The sequence below is a fragment of the Paralichthys olivaceus genome, chromosome 23 (assembly GCF_024713975.1).
Source record: "Paralichthys olivaceus isolate ysfri-2021 chromosome 23, ASM2471397v2, whole genome shotgun sequence".
Classification (NCBI taxonomy): domain Eukaryota; kingdom Metazoa; phylum Chordata; class Actinopteri; order Pleuronectiformes; family Paralichthyidae; genus Paralichthys; species Paralichthys olivaceus.
The window spans coordinates 14,957,179-14,975,313 of record NC_091115.1 but is presented as its reverse complement, the minus strand read 5'-3'; the positions used below and the strand labels follow the sequence as shown (position 1 = coordinate 14,975,313).

Below are 18,135 nucleotides of genomic sequence, written 5' to 3'. Positions count from 1 at the left end.
GTTTTTCATGAATGCACGTGCCTGATGCAATCTTTGGAAAGCAGGGATTCAAGAGCACAAGAGTCCAGGGTGTATGACATTATATAGTGAGGGCTTAGAGAATTACTAGATACAAATCTGATAATTGATGAGTGACTTTAACGTTGGATATCAGTTTGACCTCAGGATCGGTCAACATGATTTGGTGTTGATATAGGAGGCGAAGGGAGACACCTGCTTTAATGCGATAGCCTCTTAAAGAATTATCACCCCCATTACCACTGAGAGTGTTATTATTGGGATTTTGATTTGATTAATTGTCTTAAGAACTTATAAATTATTAAATGTCATTAATTATGGAGATAGAATATGTCAGTGTTCCAAACACTTTCATTTTCTTTCTTTTTCAAGTAGCTTTTCCTCCCAAACAGAAAACATCACTTTGAGAACATTATGTCAAAAAGATAATTTATTCTCATCATTATGAAAACATAACAATACAGAATGTAAATATATATTGCATCTAAAAATCCCAACAAAATCACTATTTACAATGTAAAAAAACAATAATATAGCATTAATTTGTTTCCTTTACATCACAGTAACTACCATATACTGGGTAAATGCTGATTGTCAGATAAATAAAGCTAAGAGCAGTAATTTATTATTTCACATCAGCGTATTGTACAGCATGATCTATAAAACAGACGCTAATTTTGTCTTTGGTCGTTTTGATGGAATTTTGTCATCTCCTCATCCAGATGTTAGAACCTGGTTTCTGGATCCAAAGCCTGTCAGGGAAAAAGGAGTTTTTCACTTTTGAAATATGTCAAGCTGTACACAATTATACATTTTATTTCAGTGCCTTTTTAGACACCCACATACACCTTACCAAATACCATAAAGTAGCACATGAATAATTACAGTAACATAACATTAGCATAACATTAAAAATCGAATCAGAAGATGTATTTAAAAAAAAAAGATTCTAGTTTGTGTAAAAATCAAATGGCTTTGTCTAAGAATAATAAACCAATAAATGAAACAAGTTAAACAGTAATAATATGATATAATATATATATATATATATTTATATACTATAATATAATCAAATATGATATAATAAGTTTTCCTAAACAAATAAAATAATTAGGACATTTAGAAATGCCTGAATTAGAGACCCTATCAGATTCATTAACAATGTACACGTACGTTTCTATCTCTGCTCCTCAAACCGCCTCCAGGGTAGGAAACCGTGACTGTCGTCATAATCTGCAGGGCAACATGAAGAGCAATGTTTTCTTAACATGCTTACAGCATATACAAATATGGACTTTATTCAGATAGAAGCCTCTTTTCAGATGTGTGTTTCACTAAATCGTCCTGTCATCTTCACCTTGTCATAGTTGGACCTCTTCTCTTCGGACTCTGGATGTTTCTCGAGGATGTGCAGCATGGCGTCATGCAGGGTCAGGAAGAAAATTGATGGCTGAACTTCATCATCAAAAAAGCAGCAATGGTGCAGTTTCTCCAGGATGTAAGCTGCAGGTGAGGAAAACAAATTCAGTGATATATTCGACATCGGAGACAAACACAGAATGAAATAAAGATGCTCATGGCGGTTGTATTTAAAACATATATTCGGTGTGTATAATATGTGGCGCAATTGGGCAGAAAGGATTTGGTTTAGTACATTTTGTTGGAAAAACCACTGAGTCTTGTGATAGTGACTTGAATCAGATCTGTGTGGATTGAGTCTGGACTTGAAAGTGTGGGTTTCATACTTACGATCACAAGCCACAATGAAGACCTCAACTTCAACCCGGATCAGCTCTTTTAGCAACTGCAAAAAAAAAAAAAACAGTGTAAGATTAAAGGAAAGCAGCCTCTCTGAAATAATCTTTGATGCTGGGACTTAGAAACTCACAGTTTTGAGCCCCTTCAGGGCAGAGATGTCCAGGAAGGAAACCGCAGCAAAGTCCAGGATGAGGCTGTGGATGTCCACTCTCGGAACAATTATGTTGGCTGGAAGCTTGGCGTTCCAGTTGATCCGGGCAGGAAGGTCCTTGAAGTCGGTCGGCTGGTCCAGCTCCTCCATGGTGCTCTTATCTTCTGATTCCTTGATCGTTCCACAAGAGCTATACAGTCCTTTCTGTAATGGCAGATATAATTAGACATATAAACAGCCACATGGTGGGTCCTCTAGAGAGCAAGTGTGCATCAATTTAAAACTAAACTTTCAGAATTCTCATCAAAAAAATCAATGTAGGAAATACTTTAGATAAACCGCATAGGAGACCTGAGATCTTCACCTATTTTCTTGCACGGATTTTTAATTTGCCCACAAATACCTGGATGTGAAATAGGGAAAAGAAAATCTAAAAATTGTAGAAAAGACTGGAGTGTGAAAGATTGTTGTATTTATAAAAGCAAAATTCAACAATGTGCATTGAAATCTGACTGCACATGGTGGTTTAGTGTTCGTCTCACTGAGGTGCCTGAAAATTGAACCACTGACCCTCTGGTTAATGGGCAGCCCACCTCTTAAGCCACAGCTGCCCATAGTGAAATAAATAGAAATGTGGAGCCTTTCTGAAGAATAAGCACAACCAACTCTTTATGCCATTGAACTAGCTCCTAATGTTTGCAGAACTGCATGTATTTGCATATAGTATATTTAAAAACTCAAGTTTTGTACTGAATTTATTAGTTTTTATTAATTGTAATCTTGTGATACTGACAAGTCTTGTAGATGAGTGTAAATGTCCACTGCTGACTTGAATAGAGTTAACGGACAAAAACAGGAAACAATTACAATGACTGTTTAAAAATGGAGTAACTGAAACCTCAAGGGAAGGAGTTGCCAAAGAGAAATTGTCTCATGTCCTTTACACTAGACACGTTTAAATGGACACCAAAGCTTTCTGTATTAACCAGATTAGGACAACTGAACAAGACACAATAGTCATATAAACAATATTTCTTGATTACCTTAACTAGAATAAAGTCATAGTTGGAATAATTAATAATCTAATTAAGACATGTGGAGTATTCTGACTGTGGTAACATTATGTAGACATGTAAACATCTTAAATGCATTATAATGTCCTTTTGGACTTTTCAAAGCATTTTCCGACATCGACATATGGCGGTTATGCTCTGTAAAATGTAAACAGGAATATGAATAGAATTATCCATTAAAAACTGGTAAACATCATAATCAATATAATGTGTTATTCTGAATAAGGTCATGAGTCAGATTATTGGTGTCCATGTAAGCATAGTTGCTGAACAAAGTAAAAGTCATTACTTACTAATGTCCACTGCAGGTCACCTGTCTTTAAAAGCCTCCGGATCATCCTGAGTGCTTTATTCCTCTTTCTCAGCACTCTCAGTGGGTTAAATCCAATCTGAGAAGAGATTTGTGTGACGTAAATCACAGGTTCAAGACACAGAATCATGTCAAAGATACAATATGTTACGTTCTATTGCCTGTGGTTATTGATTTTTAACAGCATGTATGTAATTTTCTATTTGTCAAGATAATGATTTTACAAATGAATTACTTAAAAAGTTTTTTTTAAAAGGCAACACGCTCTATGGCCATGCAAGACTTACAGATTCCACCAGCTTGTTCCGGAAGAATTCAATGTTGGCAAAGAAAATTGGTGATGGTATCCTGAAGATCTTCACTCCCTCTGGCTCATATATCTGGGGAGAGTCATATACATTACACCCACATTTTGGACAAAATATATATAAAATATATCAAACCTCTTTAAACAAAGATTTTAAAATGAAACAGAGAAGATCAACCGAAACCGGGATGATTATTTTCACCTCATTGGTTCTCATAAAGACAAAACTTTATGGGAATTAAAATTGGAGCATATAAAACTAAAACTTTTTGCACTTTCTGACATTTTTGTAATGTCTCTGCTGCTGCTCCTAATTCCAAATGAATGGAATAATAGTTATATCAAACTAGTTCTGATGTTACATCAAGCAAACTGATGAAGGTAAAACACATAAAGGCTTTTATAAAATAGTGTCATGGAAATCTCATCCTCACATAACCTTTCTCTTTCAGCTAGTCTCAAATACCTCTTTGGTACAAATTGTTCATTCCAGTAAACACTTATCTGGTGTTGCTCCCCTCCCTATGACATGGAGTGGAGTGACCTCCTTCACCCAGGGTTGTTTCTCTCATTATAAGTCGGTAATAATGACTATGTTTCTTACTGATAGTGAGCTGTGCATATACAAAGACAATCATTTAGTTTTGGAGCCCCACCACAAATACTTTGACATTTTGGAGTTAATTTGCTGAGAGGTAGATGAGATTGATGCCACTTATGTATCTTTCAAAATTATATCTTTAACGCAAACTATACACATGATAAAACCCAAACCAACTTACATCGATGTAGTCCTTTCTGTCTTTGTAGATATCTGTTCCTCTGATGTTGGCCAGCACACTGCAGCGAGGGCTGAAAGACAAAACATTGAAATGTCAATTTGTCTACACCTACAGCTATGCAGCTATGTAAGTTGTACTAAACAGTACTTTGAGTCAAATGCTAACATCATTAGGCAAAAATGCTGAGAATATCTCTGAATATGGATTTAAAAAAAAAAAATCATGATAAGCATAGCTAATCGATGAACATGAGTCATGCTGCTGGCGTGGCTAAAGCTGGTATGAGCTTCCATAGTTCAGGGAACAGCTCAAACTGTATACTTTTAAGAAAAGTGCAAGCTAATACAAAACAAAAAAGATAGAAAAATGGTTTGTGGCCGAATACTAACAATTGAGCTCTGAGAACCACACTGAGCAGCTCCACACCGAGGCCTGCAGCCAATCCAAGATCCAGCCCCAGCAAGATGGAGGCAATACAGGTACCTAACCACACCACCTGGACATGGACGAAGGTGAGAAACATTAGGAGCCATGTGTCTACATGTCTGTATGCAGAAATCTCAATCTTCTTATATAACTTTTCTCAGATTATATGAACTTACACAGTCTGGTTTGTCCCTTCTCCACAGGTATGGGATTTCTCTGAACTGCATCAGCATGCCCTTCAGATTGACGATGACCACAGCACCCAGCACAGACTGTTCAAGTAATAGGTCAAAGGTCAGATCTCGGCCAGTCAAGTTACTTCATCTGTATGTTGGGAGAGTACGAGGTAGATCTGAAGCTTACCTTGGGGAGGGGCTCTAGAAGGAATCCAATGGCCAAGGTGACAATCATCACTATGAGAGCAGACAGTAAACCAGCTATCTGAATAGGACAGAAGAAGAGTATGTATGTTGAGTTTTTTTTTTTTAATGCATTGATTACTCCATTAGTGACACATATATATTAATAATTTGATGGTTGTTTCATCCTCAAATAAATACTAATAGTTTCAGGGGTTTAGCTGTAGTCACCTGTGTGCGCTATCATCCTCACACGTCCTTACAACGCCAGCGCTAGTCACTCTGATTAGATTGTGAGGGGCTCAGCAAGAAGTACCAGACAGGCGGCGGTTCAAACCACCAACTTTATCTACCATGACTTGGCAAGAAAGCAACTAATGGTGAGTACCTGTGCCCACACTCCACCTCTGTTTTTATTTAATGTCCTTTTCTTGACTAAACCATAAATAAACCTGGTAACACTTTATACTAGGGAACACACAAAGTGAACATATCCAAGCACTTGATTGTAATTCATGTACAACAACTTCCTTACTAACCATCAATAAGCAGTAATTAGGAGGTTATTAAGGGAAAACTGTTAATCAATGGAGTAGTTGCAGAATAAGGTCATTAAGATTAAGGCATTAATAAGTAATTTATAATGATTAATAAAGAGCCAATATGCCTCTAATATCCATGCTAATAAGCAACTAGTTAATGGTTGATATGTGTTCCTTAATATAAAGTGTTAGCCTAAACCTGTGTCCAGCTCTTGAGTAGATCTACCTTCTACTTGATGAGGGTTAGGGTTACAGTGGGTGTTTGGGTAAACTTTGATTCCAGCGCTATGAGGAATAATAACAGGTCAGACATCTTGGTTTACCTGAGTCTTGCCTCCTGTGCTTTCCTGCACCGCGCTCCTGGACAGAGCTGTACTGGCTGCAAAAGACTTGAAGGAAGCTCCGAAGATGTTGCCAACTCCAAAGGCAATCAGCTCCTACAGCCAAATCAAAGAGAAAACACGTTTTGTTATCACTATCCCAGACTTCTACCTCAGTGTGTCACGTCTGTTTTAGCATTGTTACAAACCTGATTTCCATCTATGGTGTAATCGTGTTTTACAGAGTAGACCTTTGCCACGGAGAAGGCCACAGCAAAACCCACTATAGCCATAGGAAACGCTTCAACTGCTGTCTCCTGGAAGATGTGCAGGTTTGGAGCCATCGGAGGCTCATACCTGAAACAAGTGAGTACTGTCAGGCTGATGATTTTCTCAATCTGTTAACAGGCTCTAATGTGTTTTATGGATGTCTTTTAACACTGGAGTAGTCCGAAAAGTTATTTTTACTCCAGTATGTATACACAACAGAGAGATTTACAGGTTTTGATTTAATGGCACATCGGCCCATTTACCCTCTCAGCTGATAACCTAACAAGTGTTGTATCAATACTGATGGGTGTGGCCTTACAGATACACATATCCTCACTATCTTTAATCTCTGAGTGACCTCTAGTGCATGAATTACTCTGCTCTGACAGATAGTGACTGGGAAGAGATAAATCAGTGCTTTCACTGCTCCGGTACTTGACTGTGCCTCCTACAAAGGATATCTCTGTTCTTCAAAGAGAGTTGTTATACATGGATTCACATGGCATTTAAAGTAAACTATAGTAGAGATTTTCTCCACCAAAAAGGTTATGTTTACACAAAAACAACTCTTCAACTTTTGAATTAGCACTGGATTGTTTCACTTTCTTCAACAATGTAAGATAGGGTATTTTTCAACCGAGGGAATAATTCATGGCTCTTAAACATTTTAGAAAATTGTGTATGAAATGTTTCTGGACACGTAAAAAATACCCATCCAACATTCACTCTTCTTTAGCTTTAATAAGCTTCTTCACCAACTCATCTCACTCTTTATGTGCTGAATGCTCCACTGGGTTCCTCAGCTAAGCTTTTCCTATCTGCTATATCATCTTGATGTTGTTTCCTATGATCTATCTATCTATATATATATTATATATTATATATTTATAGTCAGAGAAATGTCACAACAAGGGAACTTACATTTTCACAGATGTCACTAGAATGGTGTAAGTACTGTATCAATTCAAACACTCACCCTTTTGGTATATGGCCAACAACATCAATGCCATATCGCGTCTTGAAGTCGAAGGCATATGAAACTCCACATGCAATAACAGTCTGCAGAAGAGATGATACAAATCATAACATGTCTTTTGTTATGTTACACTCTTGCCTTGAACTAACACGTATGCTTTCTTATAAATGCTTTAATGATCTCATAAATCTGATTATCGGTTATGGACAGCACACTCCTGCCCAACAAAGTGATAAAAAGTCAAAGCCATAATGAGTGTTATCATTATTACTGTTTATATGACCAACAATCGTTCAACACCTCATGCTATGGAAACATTTATAAGGATCATGTTTGATAATGTTGCTCACCATAATAACCTCAATGGGGATGGGCACTGGCAGCTTGGATTTGAATCTTTCATTTAGCTCCTTTACTATGAACACCACCACCATGATGACCAATGAGATCACCACGTCGCAGACGTTGGTGGAGGTGATCTTGTTAAAGATGATCTCCAGGGTCTGAAAAGATGAAGACAAATGAGACACACTCCCTCGACTGAGACAATCAGTCAGAAAGCTTTAAGCTGCTCTCTACTCACGTATATGATGGAGAGCGGTCCACTGATGCCTCGGACTTCCAGCCCCAGCACAAACTTGAGCTGGGACACCAGGATGTGGATGGCAGCTGCTGTGGTGAAGCCGGACACCAGAGTGTCTGACAGGTACATGACCACGAAGCCCACCTGCATTATGCCCATCGCCAGCTGGAAGTGACACAGGCAGTTAGACCTCACCAGCTTCTGTTTTTCCCACTTTTGCACATTTTTTGCTAAGCTAGGTTCACTATCACCTGGCTATAGCTTCGCATTTTATTCTAAAGTCGAGCAAATACTTCCTGACACAAGGATTTGAAGCTTGGTGCTATTGTGGGAGGGTTTATTGCACATGCCATTACACCAAGTATATTTAATGTCGGGTCAACAAGATAAAAGTGATGTGATGCAGTTGCTGAGAAGATGAACTGAACGTCCAACCTGCATGATGCCGGCGAGGAAGGTCACAGAAGAAGCCACCAGCACTCGCTGTTCGTCCATCGTCAGGCCATCAAACCCTGTGATGTTGTAGGCCGGACCCTCGTCTGGGACCAACCTGGTGACCACTGAGCCGATCATCAGACACAAGACTGGGAAAGGACCTGCAAGTTGAGGTGGAGAAGATACAGATTACAGCTCTGGTGTATTGACAAGACATTCACACACACCACTCACACACTCACACCTGCCTTACCCACTGAGATGTGCCTGGAAGTGCCCAGGAAGAAGTAGATGATGACAGGGAAGAAGGCCGAGAAGAGTCCATACCAGGGTGGAAGAGAGGCCAGCAGACAGTAGGCGAGGCCTGCAGCACAAAACATGCACATGTATTACAAAACAATATGCTTGTTTTCATGAAATTATTTTACTTAACAGCATTTTAACTCACCACACTAAATCTTATCATGATCAGACAGTTATGGTTGACATCTCACTGACAAAGAATTAAAATTAAAAGGACAATTCCTCAAAATATCTTTTTTTTCACATTTGATTTGATTTGATTCTATTCTTTTCCTTTTTCCTCTTCCCTTTCTCTCCCTATTCATCCATATATTGTTTGTGATTTTTTAATACCCTCTGCCCTCCAACTCATCTCTAATTATGCACACACGCCATATGAGTGGTGTTCTCCCTGCTGTGTTACACTGAAAAACTAAAAATGACCACTCACTCCATAAATGCTAAATTAACTGAACATAAATTTTAAAAAAAAGCCACTGAGAACACACATATCTAAAAGAAATTTCCTACAGGACAAAAGATTAATGTATAAAGACTCTTAGCTGCTGCTGGAGAGAAACAGTTTATACTGCGCAGCACAGACACCAGGGAAAATGCTGACTGTAAGGTAATCTCATGTTATCAGACTAGACTCAAGTTGAACAAGTGTCACAGATAAAATGAACATATTCAGAACAGGGAACGAGTAATAATCTGCACAATGTAAGCAGAGGCAGAAAAGAAATACTCAGGTTTTTACTCAGGTTTCTCTTTTTTTTTTGTCCCAATGTTAAAAATTCTGAATCTCAATAAGGCTCTCAGGTAATATAACTGATATGTGATAGTGCAAAGACACATCTACTAGTGGGAGACATTTCGTCACCTGTCAGTTACACTCCGTTAACTTGCTGCTTGTATTTACCTTGCAGGACGGCGACCAGTCCAGTGCTGACCCCGGACACGATGTCACTGAGCAGCCACTCTTTGACCTGATAGATTTTCAACCAACCAATTACCGGCAGGAGAGAGAGCACCGCATTCTTGGCTCGCCTGGCGTCACATCTGCAATGATGAACAGAAACAACAAGAATAGATGGATCAGTCGGTGGCATCATTCGATGAATTTCAAACAAAGCAGAGGTAAGATCTGACCAAGGACACGGTGATTGGTGTCGACTCACTTCATGATCATAAAGGTCCTGAAAATGAGTCCAGCTTTGAGGTATAGTTGTTCTTTTGATCATTTTTTACCTTACTCCACTTTATTATTCTGTTTTCCTGAGTTGTAATTTATTAAACTAGCCAAAAATGTATAATGTAGGTAAAATAAGCTCAACATTAAAATGGTACATATTCACAAGAATAAGCCAGAAACACAATCAGTAATAGTGTGGTTCATTCCAATGCACAATGAGTGCTTTTACTTTTGATACTTAAGATATAAATTCCTCATGAACATTGCTAACTGATGAGCAAGTATTTGATTACAGAATATACCTGTAGCATTGTTGTATACATATGAATACTGAATATTTCTTCCTCTGTGGTCTTCATATACTCATGTGACTTAGATAAATGATAGTGAGTCACACTTGTAATAGCAAATGGATTTGTGGTTTATTTAAGATGATGAAACTCACCAAAACCCTGAGAAACAGAAACACTCAGCTAAAGCATCTAATTTTTGGGAATAACAGGAAAAATTCCTTGTATTTCTGTCTTAAACAAGATTCTTCCAGGAACACTTAATTCTGAACTCCTCTCAAGAATTTATATTTTTACAAAAAGTTTTTAAAACTAAAATGATTATTATTAAAAAATAAATAAATTGTCAATAGTTTCAAATAGAAAACTCTGAGCGTTTCTTTACGTCCTCTTATTTAATCTGATGAAAGTCTGACAATGACACAAATAATGTGGTGTGTGTGGAACCTTTTGGTTCTTACATTTTTGCAAAAAACACATTTCTGTTTGTTGTATATATAAGCATTACAAAACTTAACCTTAACCATTATATGTTTAAACTATAAAAACGGTTACATTAAAATATCAGTTTCTCTGTATACAAACCTGAGTTAATAATGTAGTTTAAATGTAATCGTATTCTGTGGTCAGTACAGTTTTTAAAGTACAGCTGAAGGAAGTAAGAGAAACTCGCTTTAACCAGAGGCCAAACTTTTCCCCCTCGTCCCTTGAAAATGCATCATCCTAACAGAAAACTACATAGGAAACTAGTTCAATAACCAAAAGCTTTGCATGTTCCTCACGTGAAGTACTGCTTGACGTGGTTCAGCATGGTCCTGCGATGTCTGTGGACCCTTTCGTGCTCCTCGACGAAGGAGTCCTCCGAGTAGAGAGGCCTGGCCACCACATACTGCTTGGCTCCCGGTCGCATCATTTTGCCTCTGCCTCCTGGATGACCGCTGCTCTCTTTCCTCTATGTGGCTCTGAGATCCAGTAATCACATTAGGGTTAGGAAGAGGATCCTGTCTTGACTTTGAACATCAGTAATCAAAAGAACACGAGCAGGCAAACAACAAAAGGTCCAGACCCCTCAAACACGGGCAGAGCACATGTGCCAGGTCAGGACCTGCTCAGTGGATGAGCATTGTCAGGCTTCATTAGCGCTCTAGAAACAGATTAACACCAGCAAGGCTTCTTTTGAATTTTAACACTGAAATGTCTCAGCTCCCTGATTTTTCCCAGAGATTAACTTTTCTTTTTTAAGATACCAATCACTCAAGGAAATATTTGCTTCCTTCACCTGGAGCTGAAAATACATCAGCAGCTCTGGAGTTTTGAGTTTTTGGAGATCCTTAAATTTCAAATTTAGAAGCTCCCGGTCTTCCCACTAATACTTCATATCCTATTGTGCAGCAGCAGCATACCCCACATACCTGACAGTGTTTCTAAATCCAAAGCGTTTGCTCTCTCTTCCAACTCCTCCGGCTCTTCTGGATCAACTGAGACCCGAGACGGTTTTGCCATCAATAAATGCCGAGTCTTTTTCTTATCACAACTGTAATTATTAACAGCAATTATGATGAACTCCCCGTTTCACACAACTGCTGGATGCTTGGCTTATCCTTGACCATTGTTCTTACTGATATCTGTAACCCACAACTTTCAGTGCAGGCTATTCTGCCCCTAGAGGAGCATTCGAAAGGTACTGTAGCGATGGGCAGGATAGGGAGGATGTGGACAGAACAGACAGGACAGATCAGGTCATTGTTATGAAGTGGAAATCAAGTTACTTTTCAGGAGGGGGAAACGCCACTGAGGGTTGGCTGCAGACCTCCACACAGTGCACTTCAGGAGTAACAATAGTTTGTTTGTCGCAGGAACTGAGATTGTTTGTGGAAAAACTGGTGAATGCAAGGGTTCAGAATTTATTTATCCAGCTGCATGTGACAAGACACCCTCTGGTGCTCTGATAATCAGAATCCTGGCATGAAAGTTAAACACATTTCAAGTTATAATTCATGAGACGTCGTAAAACTTAACTGACCTTCTGTGTTCTTCTTCTCGCAAAAAGTGGACAGAAGAGAGAGAAAGAGAGGCAACAGGAAAAGACCGTCCTTTATATTTAAAGTAACACCAACCAAACTGATAAAACCAGAAAGTGCTGGAGGAATGAAGTGTGTTTGTGTGTGTGTGTGTCTGTGTGTGTATTGTGCGATTGTGGTTGTGGGTTGTTAGTCACTGGTTTCAGTACATGCAGGTGGAATGCAAACATCACAGGAAAGTGTGTGAATGACCTTATGGAAGTGTCCTCTCAGAATTAAGTGGAGGTAATGTCTGCCCCCTGCTGTTTGTCAAGGATCAAGCACAGTTCTGCTCAGATTCATGGGAAAAGTGTGTGTGTGCGTTTCGTGCGTGCGTGCGTGCCTGTGTGTGTACTGTGTGTACTGTGTGTTCTGTGTGTGTGTGCTGTGAAAACCCAGAAGCATGAATGAACAGTGCGTCCTTGTGAAAACGAAAAAAAAAGGTTTTGGATTTTCATGGAATGTTCTCACCTGACAGTCAGAGTTTATCACATAAAAAGCACACGGAAAGTTTTTTTAATACGTGTATGTATGTGGATTTCTATCTTGTTTTAGCTGCAGTCTCCCTCCCGCCTGCCCATCTCGTATAAGACAGTATAATAAAAGCGATGTGATTGGATCGTATGAGTATGGTCAGGTAGTTTCGGCCATGCAGCCTTTGTTCTGTCACATCATGTCGTGTGATAAGCAACAGTGTGATAGATAAATGCTGGAACAATTATCAATTACCTCAAGGTCAATAACTTTCCACTTGGTTTGCATTTATCTATTTCCATAAATAAAAAAATAAAAAAAAGCCTGAAGCATTGAACAATATGTGATAAGGACAAGATTTAAATAAGTAAACAATTAAGACATCAAAACACAATCCAGACCATTCATTTTATATATTATATTATATTATTCATTCTATAATATTTCCACAATGAACCCCTCCCTCAATTAGTGATTGTCCAATCATTGATTAGCAATCCTAATTGGACATGGTTGCTCTGTCAAGCTTTGTAAACCTGCACATGTAGAAGCAGTGCACGCTGAGGAGGGTGTTGTCTTTCTTTGAGGTATTAACCTCAGAACCTGCATTCACAAATCGGACCTCCACTGTGTATACCCTTATTCATCAAGGGGAACTTAAAGCAAGAGTGCAGAACATTTACGGGTTGCATATTTCATTCTGATAAACAAGTTCACACAATGCAAATTGAGTCAATATCAGCACCAGGCAAATTAACTCTGTACGGGCCTTTTTTCACATTTAGCTGCTTCAAAGCTCCTGATGTTATTCTTGCTCGCTCACTGTCACGTCTTAATGTTACAATTAAGAGCTGAGCTTTTCCTACTGTAGCATGTAACATGTCTGCTGTGAAAAAGTCTTGTTTCACAGTCAAATCTGGTAAAACAATAGCATGGCAAAATAATAATAAGACTTAACACTCTACAGCCATGCCAGTGGTTCATGTTAAGCAAGTATTCTTTTACTTGTTATAGTTCATCATATTTATGAAACATTTTCGAGTTAGCACTAAAAATAGTACAGCTGCTGATACCTGAAATGTCATTAGTTTTTCATCAAGCTAAAGTATTGAACAAAATCCGCAGAAAGAGTAAGAGGATCACAAAGGTTGAAGGATTCCTCCTGTATCCCCCATCTGTACCAAATACCATAGTGTTTCTCTAATAGTTGTTGGGCAACACATGAAACTTTTAAATAGTTATTTCAACCTAAAACAGGAACAAACTGATTGATTGATGAATTGTTCCAGAATACCTCAGAGTCGGGGACAATATCCTACTAATAAATCTAAAAATATCTGTCTGTCTTTCTATCAATAATAGGTTATAATTCTTAATCAAAATCCAAAACAGCTACTATACAGCAGAATAAAGTCACAGCTTCATTATGATATTATAATGAATAGTCACAATGTTCTCATTACCTTATAATTATCTTAATAATGCCCACATCAGCTCTGGAAAATCCAAAATCCATCCTGAAATGTCTAAATGCATTTTATATTTCCCTCTTAGTGTACAGGTATAACCCCCCAACTCATGTGTTTTTTACAACTTAACATTGTTTTGTAGAGAAAGGAGGCTTGACAGAAACATAATGAATGCTTGGTCAGTTTTCTTCTTTCTTATAGAATAGCTAAATTGCAAAGAGATCAAAAACAACTTGTAACTTCAGCCGTCAGCACGCACAGGGTCCTGACCTGGAAGGTGGTGCTGGTGTGAACGTGATGTTGTTACATAGAGGGGACGTGGAGTCAGGGAAAAGAAGGCTGGAGTCATCCACTTCATGTTGCAACACTGTATAGCCTCCCCTCTCATGGCTGGGCATTTTCAATCCTGCTTTCGGGTATTTCCATCTGCAGGCCTTTTTCACGGCATGGCTTTTTTTGGTCCAGGTGTTGGTCACGAGTCCCCAAAATGATCATCATTAATGTTTTCTGTGATGGAATGGCTGCAATAGTTTCTGTGAGCAAAACACAGTTCATCTAAGGGCAGTGTTACGTTAATCTTAAATAATTCTTATAAAGATATCACGCATGGTGGCACATTTTCACTTTGCCTACATTGCGTTATCGAGTGTTTTTTGAAATGTCACTGATATCCATTTAAAATTGTACTTGGAAAGTAGAAAATATGTTTTGATCAGTCAAAGGTTCCCTGACATTTTGTCTTGAGCCAATTTATCTGATCTTACAAAACAATATCCACATCATTGTAATAATGTTTTTATGGTTATGACTAGGCAATAACAGCACTTGGTTAATATAAGGAAGAGATTGTGGTCTGCTGATTTAATTTGGAACAAATTAATAATGTTAACACGACATGTGTCTTTTCATTTAAAGGTACAGTGTGTAGAATTTTGTGATATCTAGTGTTGAAATTTCATGTTGCAGCTGGACAACTTTACTCTGGGGTAAAGAAAACTAGAATAAATACAATTTAGATGAAATGAACTCGTGAAAACATCATGAGGATTATTCTACATTCAATTTCTGCCAATAGATCCCTTTCACCTAAATCTTACACACTGGACCTTTAACCAAAACCACAATGTTTCCTTGTTCAACGACACTATGAATATCAACCACCCTAACTTGATGAATCAAAAAGAAAAATATATATTTCTTTTCTTTTTTTTTTTTCTTTTTTCTTTCTTTCTTTCTTTTTTTCTTTTAGTCAACAGAGTTGTGAGTTTATAAGACTGAGGAAAACATACACTATATACAACAGAAACACATCACCTACTTAAAGTGTCAATTTGCTGCTTTTACAAGTTAAAAAAAGTACAGTGTGCTTGTGTAAATGTTAAATCTTAGGAGGTTACAAAAACGTGAGAAAATATCCCTGATAATATTATCTGACTTATGTGGCCTTTGGCTTCGATCTTGCACATTTCAACAGATAATGAAAAACTGAGGTATGACGTTTTAAAAAACATGACCGTGCAGGGGACGTATAATGAAAGAGGTTTTTGATTGGTGCCATGAGGCTTTTTAGATTTATGGGTTAGTTAGGATACCTCAGCATGTCCTGTATAAGATTTAACTGTTGATTAAAATGTCAGAGGATGAGAGTGTCCGCACAATAGTGGATGCTCCCAGAAACTTTTACTTCCCGGCCATGTCACATTTCAGGCACAGGTCTGAAGAAGGGCCTCTGAACGTTTGTGTGGGAGTATCAACTGTGTGCAGCAAAATTGTTGAAATAAGAATTTTAATTTTCTTTGAAAACTGTGAAGTTATTTTTCAGTGAACTAGTTTTTAACGAATGAATGAACGGCAGCTTTGTCTTGTCATTTACTGAACATCATTTGCATCATTTTATGAGAGCAGCATGATTAAACATGTGGTAAACATGATCTCTGCTCCAAATGCGTCACCCTCAAACTTCATTGTGGTTAATAATTGGGATAACAAGTAATGGTTATCTAACTAGCGGCCAACTAAAACTTGATAGAGGACCGATGCTGGATTTATAATCTAATGAGTGCACCCCTTGGCACAAGAGACATGTGGGGCCCTACAACATTTTTTGCTGTGGACTAACACGTCTTGGCACTCAGCGGGTATATGCGGGTATTTTAAATGTGAGTAAACCCATTTAAAAAAAGAAAAGTTACTCCTTTCCCCATTCTCTGACTTTCTCTCAGCTCGCTGTCTTGCCAATGCTGCACGTTCATAATCCATAGAGTGTAGCCACATCACATGTTTTCAGCTTGTACTATTGAGTAGATGGAAATTCAGGATAAATGTGTTGAAATACATTTAAGGTTCCTGGAAAACTAATAATCAGGCCAGATTTAAGTACAATGGTATGAGTACACTCCATTGTATGCCGTAATCTCAAATGGAAGAAACCCATTAAAATAAATGCTCCTTCTAATCATTCTCCAGTAAAAATATTTGTGTACACTAGACACACAACATCTGAGGCTTGAAACATGAAAGATGTTTTTATTACACAGACTTTAAACCCAGCATGGGCAATAAATAGCAACAACCCCCCCCTGTGGAGATAATGCCGGTGGACACCAGAACTATTTACTGATCTCAGATATGAGATCCTGCTTACAAAGATAACAAATATTATCAAGGATTTATGAGGGCTGATAATGAAGATCAATCGCAGATTTAAAAGTACATAAAAGAAGCTAATAATTGCAAATGTCTTCAACCAAAACACAGATTTACTTTTAGGTGTTGATAAAGAGAAAGTGTAAATATTGAGCAGTAAAAATGTCACTTACTGAAGAGGACAGGTCACTGAACTCTTCTGATCAGGCCTCAAAATTTCTTTACAGTTGGAATTAATATTTCTCCATCCCTTGGTTTTATATCTTCACCGAGGCTTTCTCGTATTTGCACCAAAATGAGTTTAATAAGCAGTGGTGTACCTCAGTTTGCTTCTCAGTCTGTTAAAAGCCATGCAGTGTGGATGTGGCAGCAGTAGAGGGCAGAGTTAAACTTCAGAGTCTTCTACCCAGGCGCATCAACAAGGGGTTCAAAGTTTACAGGTTCATGTGGAGCAAGGAAAATCCATAAAAACAGAAAAGAACAAACATAACAGTTAAATATCAACTAGTCGAGTAAACTTTGAGTAAAATTACTTAAAAATATAATGACAATCAGAGCTGCTCCCCTGAATTCAAGTGAACTGCAAACATAGTTACTTTGTCAGTGAAACAATCTGCACATACAAATGTTTTCAATTTTGCGGACACGCAATCATACAATAATAATAATGAACAGATACAAAGAAATGTCCAATAATACGTTCATGAATAATAATAATTCATAAGTGGGGTTTATTCATCTCTAATCATTTCACTTCCAGAAAATTGCTTTGGAAATTATGGACCAACAAAACAAAACCATGTCACGACAAAGGTTTTACCATAAAGGGTGAAAGGTGATGTGATAACAGTATAAGTAAAAAAAAAACCTCAGTAATGTTAAGACGCCAAAAAGCCAATAGTCAAACTCAACCAAATAAAGCTGTAACAACTAAAATCCCAGAGCAAGGGTGTTACATTATATTATTACATATAATGAAAACTCACAAGAATAATTAGTTACGTTGCGTCCAAAGGTTATCCAACCTATTAACAGATGGATACCAATACTTCCAGACAGAGCTTGAACAACCATGTTTCTCACAATGTTGACTCATTTAATTTTACTTTTTAAGGAAATCCTGTGGGGGGGTTTTATTTTTCAAAATGTTTTGCTGAATCCAAAAGTGTCTGAGCTGTTTACCTACAAAGATCTGACGCTTCTTCATAAAGGATAAAGATAACCTCTAACCCAAACCAAAAAATAGAAGCAGCATCAATGAATCCAAATATTGTTTGACAATTTAACTTTTTAAAAAAATCTTTATTCATAATTTTAAGTTTTGGGATTAATCAACGTAATACAAAAATAAAACAGGTCATGTGGGTGCATCCCGTCTCTCCCTCTCAGCCATCAGCAGAGTGTAAGAT

At 37.9% G+C, this 18,135-nt stretch overlaps 1 protein-coding gene across 2 annotated transcripts; it reads right to left on the bottom strand.

The window, feature by feature from the left end:
* Positions 1 to 437: 437 nt before the first annotated feature.
* slc26a3.1 (solute carrier family 26 member 3) lies at positions 438 to 12,148 on the bottom strand. Of its 2 annotated transcripts, none has more exons than XM_069520058.1 (21): positions 12,101 to 12,148; positions 10,860 to 11,039; positions 9,515 to 9,654; positions 8,564 to 8,674; positions 8,311 to 8,471; positions 7,876 to 8,040; positions 7,643 to 7,795; positions 7,293 to 7,375; positions 6,256 to 6,403; positions 6,050 to 6,163; positions 5,189 to 5,266; positions 5,002 to 5,097; positions 4,789 to 4,895; positions 4,400 to 4,469; positions 3,598 to 3,690; positions 3,294 to 3,389; positions 1,907 to 2,131; positions 1,768 to 1,822; positions 1,376 to 1,521; positions 1,192 to 1,251; positions 438 to 770 (listed from the first exon to the last, which is right to left on the bottom strand). In XM_069520058.1, exons 2-21 carry the CDS (start codon positions 10,988 to 10,990, stop codon positions 744 to 746), a joined length of 2,259 nt encoding a protein of 752 aa, XP_069376159.1. In that variant the 5' UTR covers positions 10,991 to 11,039; positions 12,101 to 12,148; the 3' UTR covers positions 438 to 743. The 2 variants fall into 2 exon arrangements, with proteins under 2 accessions (XP_069376159.1, XP_069376158.1); XM_069520057.1 differs by lacking the exon at positions 12,101 to 12,148 and adding an exon at positions 11,490 to 11,723.
* Between the last annotated feature and the right edge of the window lie 5,987 nt (positions 12,149 to 18,135).